Source organism: Nycticebus coucang, chromosome 13 (assembly GCF_027406575.1).
Source record: "Nycticebus coucang isolate mNycCou1 chromosome 13, mNycCou1.pri, whole genome shotgun sequence".
Lineage (NCBI taxonomy): Eukaryota > Metazoa > Chordata > Mammalia > Primates > Lorisidae > Nycticebus > Nycticebus coucang.
Window position 1 is genome coordinate 5,342,334 of NC_069792.1, and position 23,745 is coordinate 5,366,078.

General features: G+C 43.7%; 1 protein-coding gene across 5 annotated transcripts in view; it reads left to right on the forward strand.

Annotated features, from left to right (window-relative positions):
• RGS20 (regulator of G protein signaling 20) overlaps positions 1-23,745 on the forward strand; it is a 60,047-nt gene that overhangs the window by 18,391 nt on the left and 17,911 nt on the right. For 4 of the 5 annotated variants that reach the window (XM_053558823.1, XM_053558821.1, XM_053558826.1 and 1 more), the window contains one exon: positions 18,404-18,549. In XM_053558823.1, coding sequence (XP_053414798.1) covers positions 18,404-18,549 — 146 coding nt within the window. Of the gene's footprint in view, positions 1-3,193; positions 3,479-18,403; positions 18,550-23,745 lie in introns of those variants that run through there. The other variant, XM_053558824.1, reaches the window with a different exon arrangement.

Genomic DNA, 23,745 nt, shown 5'->3' on the forward strand with positions numbered 1-23,745 from the left:
ATTATTTTTAAAAGCTTGGTAGGTCAGTTTAGCATTTACAGAGTGGCTAACTCCAAGGCATGTCTGGGCATAGGCTGCAAAGACAACTAGGTGCACCTCTTATGACTTCTCATGCTGCAGGATCTTAACAGTGTCCCCTCCAAGCCAGCCCTTGGAAGCCGTGTTCCTCAGTAGGGCTGGAGCCCATCCTCTCACCGGTACCACCACCAGGAGCTACTGTTCTGCCTCTCCCTGGCTGTAACTTCCCTGCCTGGCGTGGAGAGAGACAATGTGATGATGATGGTGATGATGACCACCATCATTGCGTTTTCCCTGTGCACTGTTAATTAGACAGTGTTCTAGATGATCTTCAGAAATGCATCTAAGGTTATCACATGTTGGCACAGGCTCTTGACATACTGGTGTTGAGAGCACTCTGAGTGTGCGTAGAAACATGCATGGCAGTTAGGGAGCATGGAAGGGACTTTATGCGTTTTTCCCTTGGGTGGCTGTATTCCTTTTATCACTTCATAGCCAAAAAAGAAACTGGCTTCCTTCTTAACGTTACACTGTTTTCATCATTACTTCAGGCACTTTAATAGAAGTGTGGATTTGTAGAGGATTTAAAATTCACACCAAATTTCTATTCATATTTTTTAGAGTTATATTGAAGCAACCATTATACTCAATACCCTGTGGGCTCTAGAGTACTTAGATTGCAAAACTAGAGATGAAAATGAAATATGTATGAGATTGAGCACAGTAAGGGCTTAGTGCATTAATTGTACATATTATCTTCCCTATTAAATAAAACCTGAAATATAATTAGTTAAGCTTTATGCATTTCTGCTTCTACAGAAGCACTATGGAAACCCACTTTTCCACTGGTGAACATTGGACAGAATGCAATAATTCTCTAGGTCACTTCCCTAGCCCTGCAGATGCTTTTAAGCAAGGAAAGGGCTTGTGTTCCTGATCTTGGTATTGACTTATGTCTATTAAGAAAAACACTGAAGGGCAGCACCTGTGGCTCAAAGGGGTAGGGCACCGGCCCCATATGCCAGAGGTGGTGGGTTCAAGCCCAGCCCCAGCCAAAAACTGCAAAAAAAAAAAAAAAAAAAAATGCTGAAATGCATGTTCATCTGTGGTGTTCAGGGAAAGTATTTTTATGACACTTTTTTTTGTTTTTTCAAATACACACAGCCAAAGTTTGGTAAATATTAGGAACTCCGTGCTGTCCTGGGCTGTGATGCAGCATTTCCCCCATCACAGTTGGGCTGCTGGTCCCCACATTGACTACACCACATGACCCTCCTGTGTCTCTCCTCCTGTCCCCACAGGTGCCTGTGCCACTGTGTTTGTCACTGTACCACCGCACACTGCATCTGCTATGCCCTGCTGCCTTTTGTCCATCTTTATTCTTCTTTGGGGGTAGTTTTCCTTCCTTTTCTGATATGTCTAAGTGTTAAGTCACAGAATCATAACTATATGGAACAGAGTGGGGAAAGACTCAGCCAACAGCAGCCGGAGCAAGCAGATGACTCGTGGAAGGTCACCAAGTTGGCGAAAGCTAAACTAGCATCCTGCAAACCTATTCTTTTTGGCACTTGTTCCAGCCCACTGTGCTGCTTTCCAAGTAAATTTAAAAAGCATCATTTAAAAACCATTTTATGACATATAGTTCACATACCTTATAATGCACACATTTAAAGTATACAATTCAATAACTTTTAGCATTTCACCACAGTCCATTTTAGAACATTTTTATCATTCCCAAGAAGAAACTCAGCAACACTTTGCTGTCACTCACCAAGTCCCTCCCTCCTGCAGCCCTTGGCAACCACCGAGCTATTTGCTATTTCTTCAGATTTGTCTGTTCGGGACTTTTCATGTAGATGGATCCATATGCTATGTGGCCTTTTTTAATTGGCTCCTCTCGCTTAGCATCATGTTTACACAGGTCAGGCATGTTGTGGCACATAATGACAGCATTTTAGACTGAAAGGAAAAATGTGATCGTCTTGCTCCTCTAATCTGCAGAGCAAAAAACCCAGTCCTGGGGAGGTGGCCTCACTGCCAAGGTCACAAAGCGGGACCCTGGAAGAGTGGACCAATGACCACATTTATATCCCGCTCCTCCTTCTCAGCTTTGCCTGGCTATTTTGGTCATCACTGCACATCCTGGAGGCATTTGGGGTCACTTCTGGGTTTGTGAATGGTCAGATGCAGATGTCTGAGGGTGACAAGTACAGTCCTGATGCTTCACTCTCTGCTGAAAATAAACACAAAGGAACAGGAGCACTTTGTTTATGATCTGAAAACAAGGTCTTTCCATCTCTCTATTTTTACATTAACTATCGATAAGTACTAAGTCTAACAAATAATATTAATGGCACTGAGCCTTCAGAGAACTTCCCTATACATTCTTTCTCATTTAATACTTTAACAAGTATGTTCCAGGCTGTTAGTAGCTATACGGATGAGGAGGAAGAGACTTAGAAAGGCAAAGAAATTTGGTCTGCACCTCACAAGTGGCAAAGGTCAGGCTGGCCGGGCTCCCCAGTGGACGCTCTCTGCTGCCCTCTCTGTGTGGCTCTGACAGCTCCATATTCTTTTTTTTTTTTGTAGAGACAGAGTCTCACTTTATCGCCCTCGGTAGAGTGCCGTGGCCTCACACAGCTCACAGCAACCTCCAACTCCTGGGCTTAAGCAATTCTCTTGCCTCAGCCTCCCAAGTAGCTGGGACTACAGGCGCCCGCCACAACGCCCAGCTATTTTTTTGGTTGCAGTTTGGCCAGGGCTGGGTTTGAACCCACCACCCTCGGTATATGGGGCCAGCGCCTTACCGACTGAGCCACAGGCGCTGCCCCCAGCTCCATATTCTTGAATGAGTGTTCACTGTTCCTCTTTTTTTGTCTTTTGTGATTACCCCAATCAAGCTAATTAGCATAACTAATAATCTCCCTACCCTTTTTTGTGATGAGAATATTTAAGATCTACTCTCAGAGCAAATATCAAATATACATTATTATTAATTATGGTGACCATGCTGTACGTTGGGTCTCCAGGATTTATTCCTACAATCGCACGTTTTTACCCAGTGAGCACCATCTTCCCATTTGTTCACCGTTTTTCAAGGAGTCTTCCGTAGGCACCAGCTGTGGTCAGGAGGATCAGCCCAAGACTCACAGGACTCTTCTAAGTGAACCGGATATTGCCACCTGGACCTCTGACCTCCGTCACGCCAGTCACGAGATGCTCAAGATCCTGCTCTGGCTCTGTCGGATGGCCCTCCTTGTCACTCACGCTGTGCCTTCGGTGCTCGGGTTGACAGCAGCTCACTCCCTGGCATTCACAGTCATCTCTGAATGTCCCTATCCCTCTCACCTCTCACCAGACTCTGGCTAGAATTTGAGAACACTGCTTCCTCCATGGCCCTGGGAAATGGAGACATTTTCCCACTGAAATTTCACCATGTACTTCAGGCCTTAGAAGTAAGGTATGTGTCTCTTTGTTGTCCGTTGCTATTTCCAAAACATTCCTCCTCTGAAAAACCCCACGTCTTGAAATCTGGCACATGCTACAATACTGTTAAGCCTCAAGAACATTATGTTGAACCAAAATGAGCCACACACAAAAGGACAACACCGCACCATCCCTCTTGTAGGAGGTACTTAGAGTAGTCAGAATTATAGAAATAGAGTTGGGCACAGGGGCTCATTTCTGTTGTCCCCGCTGCTTGGGAGGCTGAGGGTAGAGGATTGCCTGAGCCCAGGAGTTCAAGGCCAACCTGGACAACGTAGCAAGACCCTGTCTCTTTAAAAAAATCATAGGGATAGAATGTAGAGAGGAGGTCACTAACGTTGTTGATGAGATTCATCTTCATGTTGAGGTAGTTGTAGACTGTTCATTCTCGTTGCTGAACATTATCACATTCTGTTGTGTGAAAACACCACAATTTGTCTATTCTGCTATTGATGAACATTTAAGTAGTTTTAGGTTATTATGTATATAACATGCAGGAACACCCAATGTTGTTTTCGGTACAACTTTTCCGAGGAGTATACAGCAGGGATTGGAATGACTGGGTCAGGGGGTGTGCATGTGGTCAGCTGTCCTGCATTCTGAGTGTTCCCAAGTCAGCAGTGTAAGAGTTCTGGTTGCTGATACCCTTCCAATCCTTTGGCGTTTCCGTCTTTGTGTAGCTGTCCTGGTACATGTGTGGCAGGGGCTGTGGGGTGGAGGGTGTACGTGTGCACGCCGTTCCCTGTAAATCGATCGCTGCAATACTGCACTGGATCATTAAGCCATTAGGTTATAGATACTGCGTGAAAATGAAGAAAAAGACAAGCTTTTAAATATAAAAACAAAATGATGGATCCTTGTATTTTTGAAAGAGGAATCAAGTGGATTGGTTTATATACTAACAGTTAATTTTATGCTAAATCAAATGGACAGGTTAATTTATTAATCTCTGTGTTCTGTCAAGCAGATGTGTTCCCACTATTGCACATTTGTGTGTGCACATACGCTTAGATAGGTTTGTGTATTTGTACATATGCGAATACATGTTTTGCTCGACATATAATATTTCAGGTATGCTAGACATATACAGCCTACAGTATGCTAGACACTTCTACTATCATGAAAAAAAGGATTGCATTGTTTTACTATTGTTTTCTTTTAAAAATATTCACAATACAGTAAGCAAACAATGAAACTTCTAATTATTACACTAAAAGGAATATCAGTTTAGAAATCCTGGCTGCATCTGCGCTCCACAGCAGTTAGATCCTGGGAGGAGCAGCCCACAAGAAACCACACAAAGCAAATTGTATTCCTGACTGGTTTCTGCTCCTGATTTTTGCCAGCTCTCCGACTCTGGTGACCTCTGTCCAACAGCCCAACACTCCACATCCTTCTTCCAAACCCAGGTGAGAACCTAAGCAAACCAGGATCGGGCAGCCTGTTCTTCTGCCCATGACCTGGCCTTCTCCACTCAACACAGGCATTTCCCAAGCAAAAGTACACCCACCCCAAGCCAGCTCCCCCCAGCCAAGTCTCACCACTGACGCTGCTTTAGAAGAAGCAGACGAAGACCCCAGGTGAGGAAGGGCACATGTAATGCGCTCACAGCTTCTACCGGAATTTTACCTTTTTTTCTAGTTATCCCAAGCAAGAATGAAGGCAGAGTGATCAGCCTGGAGACTTCTGTCATAAACCAGGCCAGAGACGTCCACGAGGGCTGTGGCATGTTGAGAGGAACAGGGGTGGAGATGAGAGACATTCCGGGCAACAGCCTTCCTTTGCTTTTGCGGGAGTTAGAAGTGGGAGGAGTGGAGGAAGTCGGAAGATTCCTCGGACAGCTGTACAGATAGTAACACTGCTTACCCAGAGAGAAAAGCAAGAGGCTGGAGGGTTTGTCCAGGGAGATGGTGGGTTCCATTTTAGACATTAATGTTTCCATGTCGTAAGTACTTTGCCCTGTCTCTTCTATAACTTGCAATGATTGCTCAGAAATTATCATTAAGGAGCTTTTTCCTTTCTGGGAAACACTAAAAAGCTGGCAGAGGCCTATGCTCTGTTGATGACTGCCTGACACATTCTTCAGCCATCTGGAGAGTCCTAAAAGCAGCCTTGAGAACAAAGTTTTTGTTTGTTATTTGTTTGTTTGCTTTTGAGACAGAGTCTGATTCTATCCCGCTGGGTAGAGTGCCATGGCATCATCACAGCTCACAGCAACCTCAAACTCCTGGGTTCAAGTGACCCTCTTGCCTCAGCTTCCCAAGTATCTGGGGCTACCAGCGCCTGCCACAATGCCTGACTAGTTTTTCTATTTTTCTATCTTTAGTAGAGTCAGGGTCTCACTCTTGCTCTGGCTGGTCTTCACCTCCTGAGCTCAAGCAATCTACCCGCCTCAGCCTCCCAGAGTGGTAGGATTACAGGTGTGAGCCACCGTGCCTGGTCTACTGTGAACAAACATTTTTAGTAAGTGTGCGATACTTTCAGAAGTGTCCCTGGGCTCAGTCATCACTGGGAAGGCACCCTGTCTGCAATCTTCTTGAGAAATTTCATGGTTTCCTGAGATAGGGAAATCCCATCATCAAGATTTCAGTCAGCACTGGGTGGTGCCTGTGGCTCAAAGGAGTAGGGTGCCAGCCCCATATACCAGAGGTGGTGGGTTCAAACACAACCCCAGCCAAAAACTGCAAAAAAAAAAAAAAAAAAAGATTTCAGTCAGCAGTTACAGAATGCGCCTTACTTGTTAGTTTTAAGAACAAGTAAAAATATACATAATTTATTAACTTCCTTCGAATCATACTCTTATTATTATTTCTAACATTTTCCGAAAGGCAATTGTAAATTGACTTAGGCATTGTGTTTATTTAGTAAGAGCAAAAGAGGAGAGAAAGACGCTGCTATTACAGTCTTAAAACCTTCACTGACTTAAATCCTCCTGGGGCTTACACATTTGGCAACAGCTATATAAACAAAAGTGTAAAGATTTCCATGGCAAGTCACTGAAATGCAGATGGTAATATGCTAAAGTGGTTTTTTTAAAGATGTAATTACTTCCAGATGGATGGGGCTACACATCCATCTGGAAGTAATTACAATTAAAAAAGTCTTTTGTTACTATTAAGCTTCCAGTTGACTTCCCTTACTAGAAAACAATGAACCAGATTTTCTTAAAATAGTCAAACCAAAATATTTAGACAATAAGACCAAAAGAAAGCAATTTTGGGAAACTCAGTTTTGCCCGGAGGCAGAGTTTAGGACTTCCCCCACCAGAACCCACCAGCAACTGAACAGCAGCTTTCTGCCAGCATGCGGTAGAGGACAGGGCTCGGGGCGGGTGTTTCCGTCTCCCTGTGCTGAAGTCAGTGCAGGTGCTTCCAGCTCTCTGTTAATATTTGATGAGCTGCAGCAAGATGGACCTTTTCTCTGGCCATGACTGTACTGCAGAGTAATGGGCAGTGCTGGCTCGCCTAAAATCAGCTCATCTCCGCACCCTGCTGAACCAAACAGAACCAGCACTGTGACCAGGATTCAGCTGCTTCCCCGCTGCTGGCACTAACAGGCGGAAGCCTTGGCGGACAGAGGGCCTGTTTGAGACTTAATCAGGGTCAGGCGATCCAGCGTTAGGCTCTGCATAAAAAGATTCTGAGAGAGCTGCGTTTGCCTGTTGTTCTTTTCAGAGTAGGCAGCTAAACCCAGGAAGAGTTGAGGACGGTTTCAGTGGGTCTGTCTTTCTAACCTCATCATATAGATTCTTGAACAGAGACTTCCAGTGGACCACTCAGCCTCAAAGCCAAACATCTTCAGAAACAGTTCCCTGAGGTTCAGAAGCCTGGTACTCTGCACATAAGATCTGTCCCTCCCTCCAACAACACTTTAGGCCCCCTGTCCCCAGCCAGGTGCCTTTTCCTTCCCTTTTCTCTTCCTGCTCTTTTGAGTTCTCTCTGTTCTGCCTGGAGTAAGAGTCTCAGGTTGACAGGGACTAGATGATGCTTTCCTCCTCCTCCAGCCACAGGACCCAATCTAAGGGCCAGGGTTTCTAGCAGCGGTTTTCAACCTGAGGGTCGCAACCCCTTGTAACAATGAAAATACATCCTGCATATCAGATATTTACAATACGATTCATAACAGTAGCAAAATTAGTTAATGAAGTAGCAACAAAAATAATTTTGTGGTTGGGGGTCACCACCGCATGAGGAACTGTATTAAAGGGTCTCGGCATTAGGAGGCATTAGGAAGGTTGAGAACCGCTGCTCTAGAGGGACATGCAAGAGACTCATTCTCGGCTCTCTGCCACTTTGCTATCAAGTGCACCCTCAGTGTGCCAGCAAATGTGGTAACTGAAAAATCCTCCTATGTCCAGGGAAAAATAATATCCAGGCAACAAGGGAAACCTAGAAGGCCGGAAGACCAAAAAAAGGATAAAATTAGGAGCTAACTGGAACGCATCGTGCTAAATACTCAGAAACGTTACTGCAGGGAAGAAGGAAAGGAGAGTGTCTCTTGAGGCCGCAGTGCAGAGGATGTTCCTGGAACGTGGCCGGCTTTTCGTGTCTCAGTAGGACAGTCAGCAGGAGCTTGGAGAGGAGCGGGATTGCAACAAACGGGGCTCGTGAGGAAAGTAGCTTTGTTCCTAATACAGGGCAACAACCAAGATCTGATCGTTTGAACAGGGTCAAAAAGAGTACTGTGAGAGAGAGTACAGGGCACCACGGCGGAAGTCAGGTAAAATGAAGCTTCCCAGTCAAATGCAAGGGCAAGAGGCGTGCCTGAGCTCGGAGGGAGACACGCATGTTTGTAGTTGATCTACTATAATTGGTATATTGGGAATCATAAAAGCAGGAAAGTCCCCACACCCAGCTCTCCAGCTTCACTTCCCACCCCATTTTAACAACATTAATAACTTTTTCTCTTTTTCATTATTAACTCATAGCTGTGTACATTAATGCGATCACGGGGCACCATACACTGGTTTTATAGACCGTTTGACACATTTTCATCACACTGGTTAACATAGCCTTCCTGGCATTTTCTTAGTTACTGTGTTAAGACATTTATCTTCTACATTTACTAAGTTTCACATGTGCCCTTGTAAGATGCACCGCAGGTGTAATCCCACCAATCACCCTCCCTCTGCCCACCTCCCACCTCCCTCCCCTCCCTCTCTCCCTTCCCCCTATTCTTAGGTTATAACTGGGTTATACCCTTCATGTGAAAGCCATAAATTAGTTTCATAGTAGGGCTGAGTACATTGGATACTTTTTCTTCCATTCTTGAGATACTTTACTAAGAAGAATATATTCCAGCTCCATCCATGTCAACATGAAAGAGGTAAAGTCTCCATCTTTCTTTAAGGCTGCATAATATTCCATGATGTACATATACCACAATTTATTAATCCATTCATGGATCGATGGGCACTTGGGCTTTTTCCATGACTTAGCTATTATGAATTGGGCTGCAATAAACATTCTGGTACAAATATCTTTGTTATGATGTGATTTTTGGTCTTCTGGGTATATACCTAGTAGAGGAATTATAGGATTGAATGGCAGATCTATTTTTAGATCTCTAAGTGTTCTCCAAACATCTTTCCAAAAGGAATGTATTAATTTGCATTCCCACCAGCAGTGCAGAAGTGTTCCCTTTTCTCCGTATCCACGCCAACATCTCTGGTCTTGGGATTTTGTGATATAGGCTAATCTTACTGGAGTTAGATGATATCTCAAAGTAGTTTTGATTTGCATTTCTCTGATGATTAAAGATGATGAGCATTTTTTCATATGTCTGTATGCCGTGCGCCTGTCTTCTTCAGAGAAGTTTCTCTTCAAGTCTCTTGCCCTGCCTGTGATGGGATATCTTGTTCTTTTCTTGCTTATACGTTTGAGTTCTCTGTGGATTCTGGTTATTAAACCTTTGTCAGAGACATAACCTGCAAATATTTTCTCCCATTCTGAGGGCTGTCTGCTTGCTTTACTTACTGTGTTCTTGGCTGTGCAGAAGCTTTTTAGTTTGATCAAGTCCCAGTAGTGTATTTTTGAAGCTGCTTCAATTGCCCGGGGAGTCCTCCTCATAAAATACTCACCCAGACCAATTTCTTTAAGGGTTTTCCCTGCACTCTATTCTAGTATTTTTATAGTTTCATGTCTTAAGTTTAAATCTTTAATCCAGTGAGAGTCTATCTTAGTTAATGGTGAAAAATGTAGGTCCAGGAGAGACACCTGGGACTGTGCAGAGGGTCAGTAATGATGCTTCTGGGAGGTGGCCAGGGGTATAGAATCTGGCATCTAAAGACTTTTTTGGATCCCAAAAAATGAATTGCCGGTTTATGCTTTGTGTTATACACGCAGAAGAACTGAGGACCAAAAAATTTACTTATGACATAAATTGAGTTTAAAAGTATTGTTATTATCCTCGGGAGGCTGAGGCAAGAGAATTGCGTAAGCCCAGGAGTTAGAGGTTGCTGTGAGCCGTGTGACGCCACGGCACTCTACCCGAGGGTGGTACAGTGAGACTCTGTCTCTACAAAAAAAAAAAAAAAAAAGTATTGTTATTATCCACCCAATGCCATAATGTGCCAGGAAAGATTTGGTCAAATCAGGGATCATTTCAGGTATTAATAATTAGGATTTGGGTGAACTTTAAGAAGTCACTTTTAGGGCAGTGCCTGTGGCTCGAAGGAGTAAGGTGCCAGCCCCATATACCAGAGGTGGGTTCAAACCCAGCCTCGGTGAAAACTGCAAAAAAAAAAGTCACTTTTAGTTTTCCTCAAACAGAAGAATCCAACTGGTGATGGCGCTAAAATACTTAACAGGACATCTAAGGATTATCACAGAACCCTTGACTATCTATAAACTACTACCACCAAGATCCCGGTGCCCAAACGGAAGGAGAAACCTCGCGCTGGCCTGTCCAGCCATGGGACCTGTGCGCTTCCCAGGGCAGTGTTAGACCCAGCATGCCAGGGGTGAGAACTGCACCCAATTTGGGCTTTGGGGGGGAAGGTACCTTTCTTCATAGATTTCAGCAGATGGATTTTTTATTTATATGTTAGATTGCAGTTATAACACAATGATAAACTGTCTAATTCCCCTGGATTTTAAATGTCACTTTTCCCTAGGTTGTAGTTAAGTAGATGAGAGATAGCAAGCACAGTAATATAAAAATAAAGGGTGAGAGGATTTATCCTTGGGGGCAAATTAAATGGTCTCAGACTAAACCTCACTAGAACTTCTTCCATCACACCTTGCCGCCATTTCTAAAAGTGAGGCGTGGTACTCCTGGCTAGGGGTCATTAAGAGCCAGCTGAGACAGGAGGGGCTGTCACCCGGCCCTGCAGCGTTGTCAGCGTCAGCCCAGAGAGTGTCCATGCAGAAGTGCAGTTTGTAGTGTGGAGCCTCGAGTTCAGAAAGTCACAGAGATGAGGTTGAGAGGTCGAAGCTGCCTGACCGTTCACGATGCTGGATGGGGAGCACTGGATCTGGGGACCACTGACACCGACACATGGAACTACCCAAAATGACGTGTGTGCGTAGATAGGACAGACAGGAAATGTGTCAGGAGATGGGATAATGGGTGATTATGCTTCCTTTTAGAAGTTTTCTTTATAGAACATTAAAAAGTAGCAAATTGGAAAGGAAGGCGTGTGCGACCCAGTAGATAAGGAAAGGAAATTACAAAACTTAGAAACAGCAGTTGGGATGAGGCAACAGATAAAGGAGATACAGAAAAGTGAACACTGCTACCAAAGAGACCAAAACCGTATTTATGAAGACTGTGTGTCAGCACAGAAAGTCATTTAGATTGTGAGGTTTAATGAAAGAAGACCAATATTCAAAATTATAACTGTTCTCTTGTAATTGTGTAAATAATTTTTCTGAGCAGGGAAAAACATAAAAAGTAAAATTAAAAATGTTGAGATGGTGGCATTATGGCATGTTATTCTCTTTAAATACATGGTTAACATGTATTGAGCACTTAATAATTTCAGGCACAAGGATTTTGTATGCACATGGGTCACCAGGACAGTTTTGAGACAGACTGTTATGGTCCACTATTTCACTTCCAAGAGGCAGAGTTGACAGAGTCCTTTCTGATTCACCCCCGCAAGTTTCAACTTTCTGTTCCCATCCACGTGAATTTTACATTTCTTTTTTTTTTTCTTTTTTGAGACAGAGTCTGACCCTGTTGCCTGGGCTAGAGTGCTACCACATCAGCTTAGCTCACAACCTCCTCAAACTCCTGGGTTCAAGTGATGCTCATGCCTCAGCCTCCTGAATAGCTGAGACTACAGGCACCCACCATGACACCCAGCTATTTTTTTTTTTTTCTATTTTTGGTGGAGATAGTGGGTCTTGCTTTGCTCAGGCTGATCTCAAACTCTTGAGCTCAAGAAATCCTCCTGGCTCAGCCTCCTAGGGTGCTAGCATTATAGGCGTGAGCCACTGTACCTGGTTGATTTTGTTTCTTGATATTTGTGTATCTCAAAACTTTCACAATGACCTACATGTTATCATATTCATTCCTCCCAGCAACCCCACAAGCTCAGGACCATTATTTTCCAGGTTTAACACTCAGAGAAATTGGGGTGAGTTGCCTGTGGTTGTACAGGTGGTGGTGATACTAGGGCCATTTGATTCCAAATACTCTATTATTCATTACGCTATTTTTAAAAAACTGAGCCTATAGCTCAGTGGTTAGGGTGCCAGCCACATGCTCCGGGGCTGGTGGGTTCAAACCCGGCTCAGGCCTGCTAAACAAAAAACCAAAAACCAAAAAATAGTTGGGCATTGTGTCAGGCCCCTGTAATCCCAGCGACTAGGGAGGCTAAGGTAAGAGAATCGCTTGAGCCCAAGAGTTTGACGTTGTTGTGAGCTATAACAGCACGGCACTCTACTGAAGGTGACAAAGTGACACTCTGTTTCAATTAAAAAAAAAAAACGTTACAATAGTTTGCAGGTAGATCTTTGAATGCATGTTTATGCGAAATATTTGGAGATATGTTAATATCCTATGGCAGCATGCTATCTTAGTACTTGATATTAAAGGTTTCTTGATTCTAGTAGCGAAGTAACACGCCATAATAAATAGAGGTACAGAAAAAAGGAACCGTTGTATTAACAATGGTGAACCGTTCCGGAAAATGGATTAAAAGTGTATAACTGCACTTGTCTTTGACAACTTCTGACTGATGTGGAAGGACAGAGGGGAAGAGAAACTTGGCAATTAGAGGGAGGAAAACGCCGTGTGTGTGTGCGTGCGTGCGTGTGCGCGCGTGTGTTTTCTCTAGCGCCCTTCCTACACAGCAGTCTGAGGTCGAGGAGTGAAGGGGACCAGGGGACGGGTGAAGAGCAGGCAGAAAGGCCTTCCTGCTTACATGTCAGCAAATTGCCAGGCCTGTGATCACACGGAGGGGACTAAGAAGCACTCAGTCTTGAGGAGAAATGCCGAGAGACACATTATTAGCTCTCCGGTCATCCATCAAATATTTATTCAACACTTCTGTGTAATCAAGTCCAGCAAAGCCCTGTAAAGAGCATGGGAACAGTTGTCAGTGAGAAGTACAGAAGGACACACTGGCACCAGCAAGAGCAGAAAGCTGATATTTGAAGCTTCAAGCTGTGCCAAAAAGAGTTTTACCAAGACATTTTACCAAAGAAGACGTGTGCATAGAAGATAAATATATGAAAAGATGCCAAATGTCCTTAGTCAGTAGGGAGACGCAAATTAAACCCACTATGCCTTACAGCATACGCCTGTTGTAACAGTCAGAAAGAGGGGCGTGCTTGCATTCCCAGTGCTTTGGGAGGCTGAAAAGGTGGATTACTTGAAGCCGGGAGTTTGAGACCAGCCTTGGCAACAAAATGTTAAAAAATTAGTTGGGCATGCTGGTGCATGCCTGTGGTCTCAGCTGCTTGGGAGGCTGAAACAGGAGGATTGCTTGAGCCTGGAAGTTCAAGACTACAGTGAGCTATGATCATGCCACTGCACTCCAGACTGCAAAATAAAGCATGATCCTGTCTCAAAAGGGGAAAAAAGCAGGAAAAAATCTGATATCAGCTGGCTGAAGCTCTCTTTCATTGCGGGTGGGACTGGAAAAAGATAACAGCCACTTTGAAAATAGTTTGGCTTTTTCTTTCTTTTTTTTTTTTTTTTTGTAGAAACAGAGTCTCACTTTATGGCCCTGGGTTGAGTGCTGTGGCGTCACACAGCTCACAGCAACCTCCAACTCCTGGGCTTAAGTAATTCTCTTGCCTCAGTCTCCCAAGTAGCTGGGACTACAGGCGCCCGCCACAACGCCCAGCTATTTTTTGGTTGCAGTTCAGCCGGGGCCGTGTTTGAACCCGCCACCCTCGGTATATGGGGCCGGCGCCTTACCGACTGAGCCACAGGCGCCGCCCTAGTTTGGCTTTTTCTTATAAGCATATACTTAGTGTATGACCCAGTGAATACTTACTCAAGAGAAAAGACAACATACACTAACACAAAATGCTCTGCACAGATGTTTGTAGAAGCTTTATTCACAGACACCAAAACCAGAAAAGAACTCAAATGTCCACCAACAGGTGGCTGGATAAACAAGCCATTAAAACAACCGTACAATTCAGTACTGCACAGCAATAAAAAGGAATGGACCTCTGACCCTGCCACCCCCACCCTTGGTATGTGGTTTTAATTTACACCCCTTCTCTGTATGATTTTCTGCCATGTAAATTTTAATCTTTCTTCTTAAGTTACATGGATTTTGCACTTTCATTGTTAACGGAATTCTTCATGATCTCACACAGTTTCCTTCTCTCAGATAAATTCATTTTACTGGCTTTCAGCTACTGTTCAACCATCTCTTCTCATACCCCACCGAGAATGCCCATAGTCTTCTAAATTTACTTTCAATACATCTGAACATGTTTGCATAGCTGACTTGAATACATATATATGTAGCGTATGTGATTTCTTCATCTATTATTTCTTCATTGATTAGCTGGCAAACTTTCTTAAATAGAAACCTCCCCTTATCAACTATCAGGTTACTCCTATAGGAAAAATAGGATAAAAACTTGATTCTTTCCCCTTTACTTATGTTTTCAAAATTGCTGCCTGTCATCTTCTAGAAGTGATTCACGAGTTGTGAGCACCATTATGAATCATGGATTTCCACATACTTAGTGTGTTTCACTGCACTGGACTTGAGATTCCTCTTGACAATTACAGGCTCCCATACTTGGCTGGGGGCACCTCGCTTATATTATCTTTTATGGTTCAGAAGTTTAGCATTTTGGGCAGTGCCTGTAGCTCAGTGAGTAGGGCGCTGGCCCCATATACTGAGGGTGGTGGGTTCAAATCCAGCCCCGGCCAAACTGCAACAAAAAAATAGCCAGGTGTTGTGGTGGGCACCTGTAGTCCCAGCTACTTGGGAGGCTGAGGCAAGAGAATCACTTAAGCCCAAGGTTTTGAGGTTGTTGTGAGCTGTGATGCCCCAGCACTCTACCAAGGGCGACATAGTGAGACTCTGCTCAAAAAAGAGAGAGAAATGTATCATTATTATTTTTTAGAAACAGGGTCTTGCTATGTTACCGAGGCTGGACTCAAAACTCCTGGGCTTATGCTATCCTCTGGCCTCAGACTTCCCAGTAGTTAAAACCACAGGTGTGCACCACCATGCCTGTAAATAGTAGACAAAAGCTTGTTAACTTGTAAAGTTATCTTCTAGAAACTTGCAACACACATCATACATATCAGTGCAGCATCACCAATCTTCTCATTAAAGAAAGTCATAAAGATGACAAAGTTATCTAATAGTATTGCTATATTTTTTAATATTTACTAAACTTCCTGGCCAGTGTAATAAGACCAGGGTAAATGGCTCAGCACCTATGGCTCAAGCAGCTAAGGCACCAGCCACATACACCTGAGCTGGCAGGTTCGAATCCAGCCTGGGCTTGCCAAACAACAATGACGGCTGCAACCAAAAAATAGACAGGTGTTGTGGTGGGCGCCTGTAGTCCCAGCTACTTGGGAGGAAGAGGCAAGAGAATCACTTGAGCCCAGGAGTTGGAGGTTGCTGTGAGCTGTGATGCCACAGCACTCTACCCAGGGTGACAGCTTGAGGCTCTGTCTCAAAAAAAAAAAAAAAAGAGCAGGATAAAGACAGATATTTTGAAAGGTATGGGAAGCAAAGAGGTTAGGGTGATTATTTATAGACAGCACGATTGCCTGAGTAGAAAATCCAGGGAAACAACAGGAACACTATGAGAACTGTGGGAGAATATAGTAGCCTTAGCCCTTCTTATATTCCAGAACAACTATTTAGAAGACATAGTTGGGAGCAGCGGGAAGATGACACAACAGCAACAAAAATATATCTACAAAATATTCAGGAATAAACCTAACAAAAATGTGCAAGGCCTGTTTGCAAAAAACTCTTAAACTATATCTTAGAGAGGGTGAAAGATATTTCATGTGCTGACTGGGAAGATTCGGTGTGGCAAAGATGTTGAAATGGGAGTCCCTGAAACCTTTGGACAGCAACATGCCACATTCCTACTTCTGGGAAGTAGTTGGATTTTTTTTGGAGAGTCTCACTCTGTCACCCTGGGTAGAGTACCGTAATGTCATAGCTCACAGCAACCTCAAACTCTTGGGCTCAAGCAATCCTCTTCCCTCAGCCTTCCAACTAGCTGGAACTACAGGCACCTGCCCCAACACCCAGCTAGTGTTTCTATTTTTAGTAGACACAGGGTCTTGCTCTCACTCAGGCTGGCCTCAAACTCCTGAGTTCAAGGAACCCACCTACCTCAGCCTCCCTGAGTGCTGGGATTCCAGGTATGAGCCACCATGTCCACCTTTTTTTTTTTTTGTAATGAAGTGTGTTTCATTAATATCTCTCAGAAAGTAATGATTGCCTAGAGTACCTTTATCTATTCAAAGCATCTTTGTTTGGAGTTTGGGGGCTGTTCTGGGTTTTCCTTGTGCCTCAGTGTCCTGAATGAAGTGAAACTGTGGTCGGTCTGTCTCCATTGCAGTGCCACAGGTGAGGAGCAGGTGAGGCCTGGAGTCACTTGAGCCTACAATTCCTGCCTCAGGGGCATTAAAGGGGCTTAGAAATCTGTAAGCTTTCAAAGTCATCACCCAGGCATGCCCATAAAACATGGCTGTGAGGGCGGCACCTGTGGCTCAAAGGAGTAGGGCGCCCCCCATATACGGGAGGTGATGGGTTCAAACTCGGCCCTGGCCAAAACTGCAAAAAAAAAAACACGGCTGTGAATTGGGCAAGTGTCTTTGCCTCCACCTTTTGACCAAGTGAGTTATATCAGCTCGGGAACCTTGGACAGCTCAGCCCCGGCTGAGGCACTGTGGGTGGTATCTGGGTGTTGGGGGCATTATTTTTCCCGATCTCGATGAAGGGACAATAAAACCCTTTGGGGCCAGGCGAGGTGGTTTACACCTGTAATCCGAGCACTTGGGAGGCCGAAGCAGGTGGATTGCCTGAGCTCACAGGTTTGAGAACAGCCTGAGCCAGAGCGAGACACACACAACCCCTAAAAATAGCCGGGTGTTGTGGCGGGCACCTGTAGTCCCAGCTACTTGGGAGGCTGAGGCAAGAGAATCGCTTGAGCCCAAGAGTTTGAGGTTGCTGTGAGCTATGATGCCACAGCACTCTACCAAGGGTGACAAAGTGAGACTCTGTCTCAAAAAAAAAAAAGAAAGGAAAGCAAAATCCCGTGACAGATGTCTTCTCTTGCAGTCCTGAAACTTAACATGCCAAGCTAAATAGAAAGATACCCATAAATCTGTGTATTCAATGTAGCCCTAGTTAAAATTCCAATGTGTTATTTTTAGACCTTGACAGACTGATTCCAAAATTCAACTGGGGGAATAAAAATAGGCAAGAATAGCCCCTCGTCTCCAAAAAGAAATAAATAAAAATCTTTCAAGTTAATGAGGAGAAGGTATCCAATAAAAAAACATAATAAGATTAGAATAATTAGAATAAAGGCCAGTAGCATACCGGCTCCACCAGGTAATACTGAAGCAGAAAAGACAAGTCTGATTTGGAATAGAATAATAAATCTATAATTTAATTCCAAAATCCTATCTGAGGTTCTTGACTGTATCTTTGATATTAGCTTTTAATTAGTTCTATTAAGAATCCAATGTTAGTCTCAAAAGTAAAACTGGACTCAGCAATTTCTCGTTTCTTATGCTGCTCCTGTGTTGCCTTCACACATTCCTGGACAACTCAAGGACAGACAGAGGCTGTCAGGTGCACCACTGCTGTGTGGGGTGGCCCGGCCTCTGTTGAGTTGGGTGAGGGCGACGGCCCTGGGATGGACAGGCAGATCCGGGCAGGCCACACACAGCCCTGGCTCATCTGCTTCGCTTCCTGGGAGTAATGGAGCAATTACTCTGTGCCAGGACGGTTCTTGAGTGCTTTGCGAGGACGGACAGAGTTGGGTAACTCCTGCAAGGTGACCCAGCCGGGCAGCCCTGAGCCTCGTTGGTCTGGCCTCCCAGGACCGCCCTGCTGTGCTGACCTGTATTCAGGCGGCAGTGGGGTCGGGCTGACCTGTCCCGCGTGTCCTCGTCCTGCACCTGGGCGCCGCCTGGTGGGCCCCACGGAGAAGTCGGGGCGCGGAGCTGGCGCCCCCTCGCTGCGCCATAGCGTAATGTGCGCCCATCTTCTTGCAGCACCGAGAGGGCCCAGCCTCTGCCTTTTTGTTCCTAGAAAGCATCATAAGGCTTGGCAGATGCTAGACATTAACTGTTTGATAAATTGACGGATTCTAAGATTATAAGTCTCAAATTTTAGCAGAATTTTGCAAATGACCTGCACTAGATACATGGTATCTAAATGATGGAAACCACGGAGTCCCCGGCTTACGTCCCCCCTCCTCTCCTGCCGCAGCCCATGGGATCCGAGCGCACTGAGACGCGGAAGCGGCCCCCGCCGGCCCCGCAGGAGGCTCCGGACGCGCCCGGCCCGCAGGCAGCGGGGAGCCGAGGGTCCAACGCGTGCTGCTTCTGCTGGTGCTGCTGCTGTAGCTGCTCCTGGTAAGGTCCGGGGCTGTCTTGTCAGTGTGCTCCTGATGGAGAAATGGCACCCTTGCATGGTGCCCGTATATGATTAATTCGGTGTTTGTTGTTGTTTCGGGACCGGGTCTCACTCTGTCCCCTGGTAGAGAGCCATGGTGTCATCACAGCTCACGGCAACCTCAGACTCCGGGATTCAAGCTAACCTCCTGCCTCAGCCTCCCCAGTAGCTGGGACCACAGGTGCCCTCCACAATGCCAGGGCAGTTTTTCTATTTTTAGAGACAGGGTCTCACTCTGGCTCAGGCTGGTCTCAAACTCCAGAGCTCAAGGCATTCACCGGCCTCAGCCTCCCAGAGTGCCAGGATTACAGGGTGAGCCACCACGCCCAGCCTTAATTCAGTGTTCTTCAAAGCAACTACTCTACAACTCTGCCCACGCTGTGAGGACACCCAGGCAACACCACCAGCAATAGCCGGCCTCTGCCTGGCTTTCAAGTGACTGACACTAAAGTCCTGGAAACCAGGGTAGCATAAGTTAAACCACCAAAGCACAATCTCAGGTGATGATTGAATATCCACCCTTGGGCAGACCCTGCCTGGGTGACCCCACAGGTGCTGGCTCTAGGCACCCCCATGGTAATATAGGCTTTGTGGAAGGCTTAGGTCTTAAAGGTTAGGGTGAAGGAATAGAGAGAGACTGGATTTTATTTTCCACTGCTTCAATTTTATTAATGTTGGTTTTTTTCAATAAAGGAAAGTGTCAAACTGTGCTTAAATAGAAAGAGAAATATAAAAATATAGGCTAATGTATCACGTTGCTTCAAAAAAGAGATAAATGACTTAAGTGTAAAACATTCTGGAGGAAAGGGTATCATTTATACCTAAAAATCATAGGGACGTCAGGCTGCATCTTTGAAACCTCGGATATGAAAAGTGCTGTGTGCCAGCCAAATTTGTATACCACTTTAGGCAATTAAATTATTGTAAATTTATGTAGGCTTGGCTGTAAATTAGACCAAGGCTTCACTACCCAGTGCAAAAGGAGAAAAGCGGACATTGGGACTGATCAAGGACTGTTGTTTGGAACTATTAGAACTGATCTCTGGGGAAGAGGTGGGAAGCTGGAAATAGCACTTATATTTGTTATATGTGGGTACGTAGGTCACTATGAAAGTTTTGAGACAGACTTTGTCACAACTGTTGTTTCACTTGTAAACAACACAGTTGACAGGGTCCTTCCTGATCCACCTGCGGGAGTTTCACCTGGCTCGGCTTATGGGTGTTGCTGGGAGGGCCTCGCTGGCTTCTGTCAGCGTGGATTTTATGTTACTTGCTCTTTCTGTATCTCAAAACCTTTGTAATGACCCACATATGTAAAAGACAGCAGATCAGTGCCTTCAAAGTACTAGAGAAAGTGACTGAAAAATTAACCAGACTATAATTCAGGAGGGTGGTAAAAGAAGAGATTTCCAGATGTACAAAGGTAAAGAGAGTTTATTACCTTAAAGAACTAAGAAAGGCCATAATTCAGGGGGGGGAAGTGAATCCAAAAGAAGGACACAGGGAACAGTTAACCATGGGGGATACAAAAGGGATAAGGTAGAGCTATAAAGTGTGCCATTTAATTTTCTTTCTTAATTTTTTTTTTTTGAGACAGAGTCTCACTATGTCACCCTCAGTAGAGTGCTGTGCTGTCACAGCTCACAGCAACCTCAAACTCTCGAACTTAAGCAATTCTCTTGCCTCTACCTCCCTAGTACCTGAGACTTCAGGCACCCACCACGACACCCGGCTTTTTTTTTTTGGTTGTAGTTGTCATTGTTGTTTGTCAGACCCAGGCTGGGTTTGAACCCGCCAGCTCTGGTATATGTGGCTGGTGCCCTAGCTGCTAAGCTACAGGCACCAACCACATTTAATTTTCTGTTGAAAAGTATAAAACCAAAGCTATAAACAAATAATCTTGTGTCAGTCATGGACAATTCGAATAACTTCAGACTTTCTTAGAAAAAGTTATAAGAAATTTTTCTTTCAAAATTAATGGCATTCATAATTAATCTAAAAATGCAGCATGTAGTTTAACCTCAATGGAAAACGATAAAAGAAAACCTTGCCAACAGATAACGAAAGTGGCGTCAGCAAAGGAGAAAATGAACTATTCAGTAAATACCAGGATATCTGTTTTAGCACCGAAAAGTCCCCTGAAGTATAAATTTCTGCAAGTGCCAGGCAAGCCAGGAAGGTTGGTCATCCTACCTGGTATCCAAAATCTATGAAAATAGATTTATACTTGTAAATTCCACCATAAACAAAAATCACTTCCCAACTTCACAAAATCAAAATCAACTCCAGTGGCTTAAAAACCAATAAGAAAAGATAAGATAATATTTTCGTGACCCTGGTGTTGGGAAGAATTACTTTTAAAAAGAAAATTCTAAATCCATAAAAGGAAAAAATTCATAACCGTATCTTCATTAAGTATAAAAATATATTTAACAAGGACTCAAGATGTGTTCCCATAAAGACTTGTATGTGAATGTTCATAGCAACATGATTCATAACAAATAGTAGAAATGCCTATTAACTGATGAATGGATTAAAACATGTGGTATATCCCTACAATGGAACACTATTAGGCCATAAAAATGAAGTACCAGTACAGCCAACATGTAGGATGAACTAAAAACATGCTTAGTGGAAGAAGCCAGACCCTAAAGACCACATATTTTTTGATTCTATTTACATGAAATGTTGAGGATATGTAAATTTATAGAGACAGAAAAAAGATTAGAGGTTGCCTAGAAACGGGGGAGATAGGAGTGCCTGCTAATGTGTGCAGTGTTTTTTTTTTTTTTTTTTGGTGGGGGTTGGTGAATGGTTTAATCGTGACAAAGGTTGTGTAACTCTGTAAATGTACTAAAAACTATGGAATTATACTGTGTAAGTTGGCACATTGTGTGGTGTTATCTTAATAAAGCTATTTTTGAATGTGTGTAACAAAAGCTACCAGAAATAAAATGAAAAGACTCAGAGAAGTGAGCTATAATACATTTGACAAAGAATTCATATCCAGACTATATAAACGTCAAGAGAAAAGACTCAGAGAAGTGAGCTATAATACATTTGACAAAGAATTCATATCCAGACTATATAAATGTCAAGAGATTAACAGGGGAAAAATGGCCAGAAGGAAAGTAAACAAATGAAAGAAAACAAAAATGATAATCCATTTGTGCTTCCACTAATAAGGATCAGATAAAGGAAAGTTAAATATATACCCTTCCTAGGATGGGCATGGGGGCTCACGCCTGGAATCCTAGGATTCTCTGGGAGGTGGAGGCAGATGGATTGCCTGAACTCATGAGTTCAAGACCAGTCTGAGCAAGCGTGAGATCAGGCGTAGTGTTGGGTGTCTGTAGTCCCAGTTATTCCAGAGGCTGATGCAGGAGAATCACTTGAACCCAAGAGTTTGAGGTTGCTGTGAGCTGTGACATCAGGGCACTCTACTAGGAGGACAAAGTGAGACTCTGTCTCAAAAAATATATATATACATATATATATATATATATAGCCTTCTAAACATACAGGATGTCCACTATGTCCTACAAAAGGAAGTGTGTTTGCAAAGATTTACTACACCCTTAATCCCAGTGATAAAAACTGAAAATGGTTCTCAAGTTCATGAACAAGAGATGGATGAATCCTACAATGCAGCATTTAAATTCATATAATGGAAAATAGTCAATTCATATGCTAGAGAAAAACAAATTATAAAGCAATACATATCACATAATAACATTTGTACAAAGTTTAAAAATACATATGAACATTTATGGTAGCAGAACTACAAACGGGAAGGATAAACAACAGGTTAAGTATGGTGGTTATTTCTAGGGGAGAGAGGGTGAAATGGGATGGGGAGAAAGTAATAGCAAATTTTAACTGTTTTAATGTTTACTGTCCTTTATTTTTTCCTCAGCATTCCTTCTGAGGTTTTTCCATAGTAATACATGGAGTAGAGTCAATTTTCAAGAAAGGTAAAGGGTAATATGTTTTCTAAGCCCTCGTGATGCCTTTCTCAAAATTCTGCTATATAGCCTTCTGGTATTTGGTGTGATGAAGGAAGGCATATGATTCTTGTTCTCTTGAAAATAAACTTGTTTCCTTTCCAAACGGTTGAAGAAGTTTTTCCTCTTTACCACTCAAAATTTTGCCAAAACTTATTTAAGCGTGGGTCTTCTTTCGGAATATTCCTAACTACTGGATTTCGGGGAGCACCTATCTTCGTGGCCTCTACCAACATGTTCTGGTTCTTCTGACGTCGGGAAAGAAATGACAAAAAGTATATTCTTCGCTTTTTTAAAAGCACATTGTCTCTTTAAAAAGTATTCCTACTTAAAATGAGGCAGAAAATATGTCAAAGCTTAAATAAATGTTGCATTCTTTAGTTCATAGTAAAGCATCTGATTCTCTGCAGAGCCTTGTGCCGGCTTCATTATTTTTCCCTGGTGATACCCACTGTGCGATGATGTGCTTTGCTTACAAAAGCAGCCTCAGAAGTCAGGCTGTGATAACACTCATGCAGAGAGAATACCACCAGATGCCTCTCAAGCTTTCTTTTTAAAGAAACCATTATGTACTGAAACTTTTCAGTCCTGACAGCATGAAAGAAACAAGCCAAAAGGATTTGTAATGGCTCTGCTCGGCTTTAAAGAGAAATAGAACTACACACACACACACAGAGTAAATTTGCAAAGCAGATAGGCTGAAAATAAGCTGAAAGACTTTTATAAAATGGAGTGATGAATGTCAAAGAAAAATATAATAAAAGGAACAGAAAATTTCAGACATCTGGGCACAGTACTTCATGCCTATAATCCCAGCACTTTAGGAGGCCAAGGCAGGAGAATCACTTGAAGCCTGGAGTTCAAGAACAGCCTGGACAACACAGGAAGTGGAAACGCCCATCTTTTCAAAGAAATTAAAATTAGGCAGAATGATGTCACCTGCCTGTAGTCCTGGGGAGGCTGACGTACAAGGATCAGTTGAGGCCTGGAGGTCAAGATGGCACATGCCTATAGTCTTAGCACTCTGGAGGCTAAAGTGGGAGGATCCCTTGAGCCCAAGAGTTCAAGGCTCCAGTGAGCTATGATCGGCCACTGCACTCCAGCCTGGGCAACAGAGCAAGACCTGTCTCTAAAAAAATAAAAATAAATTGA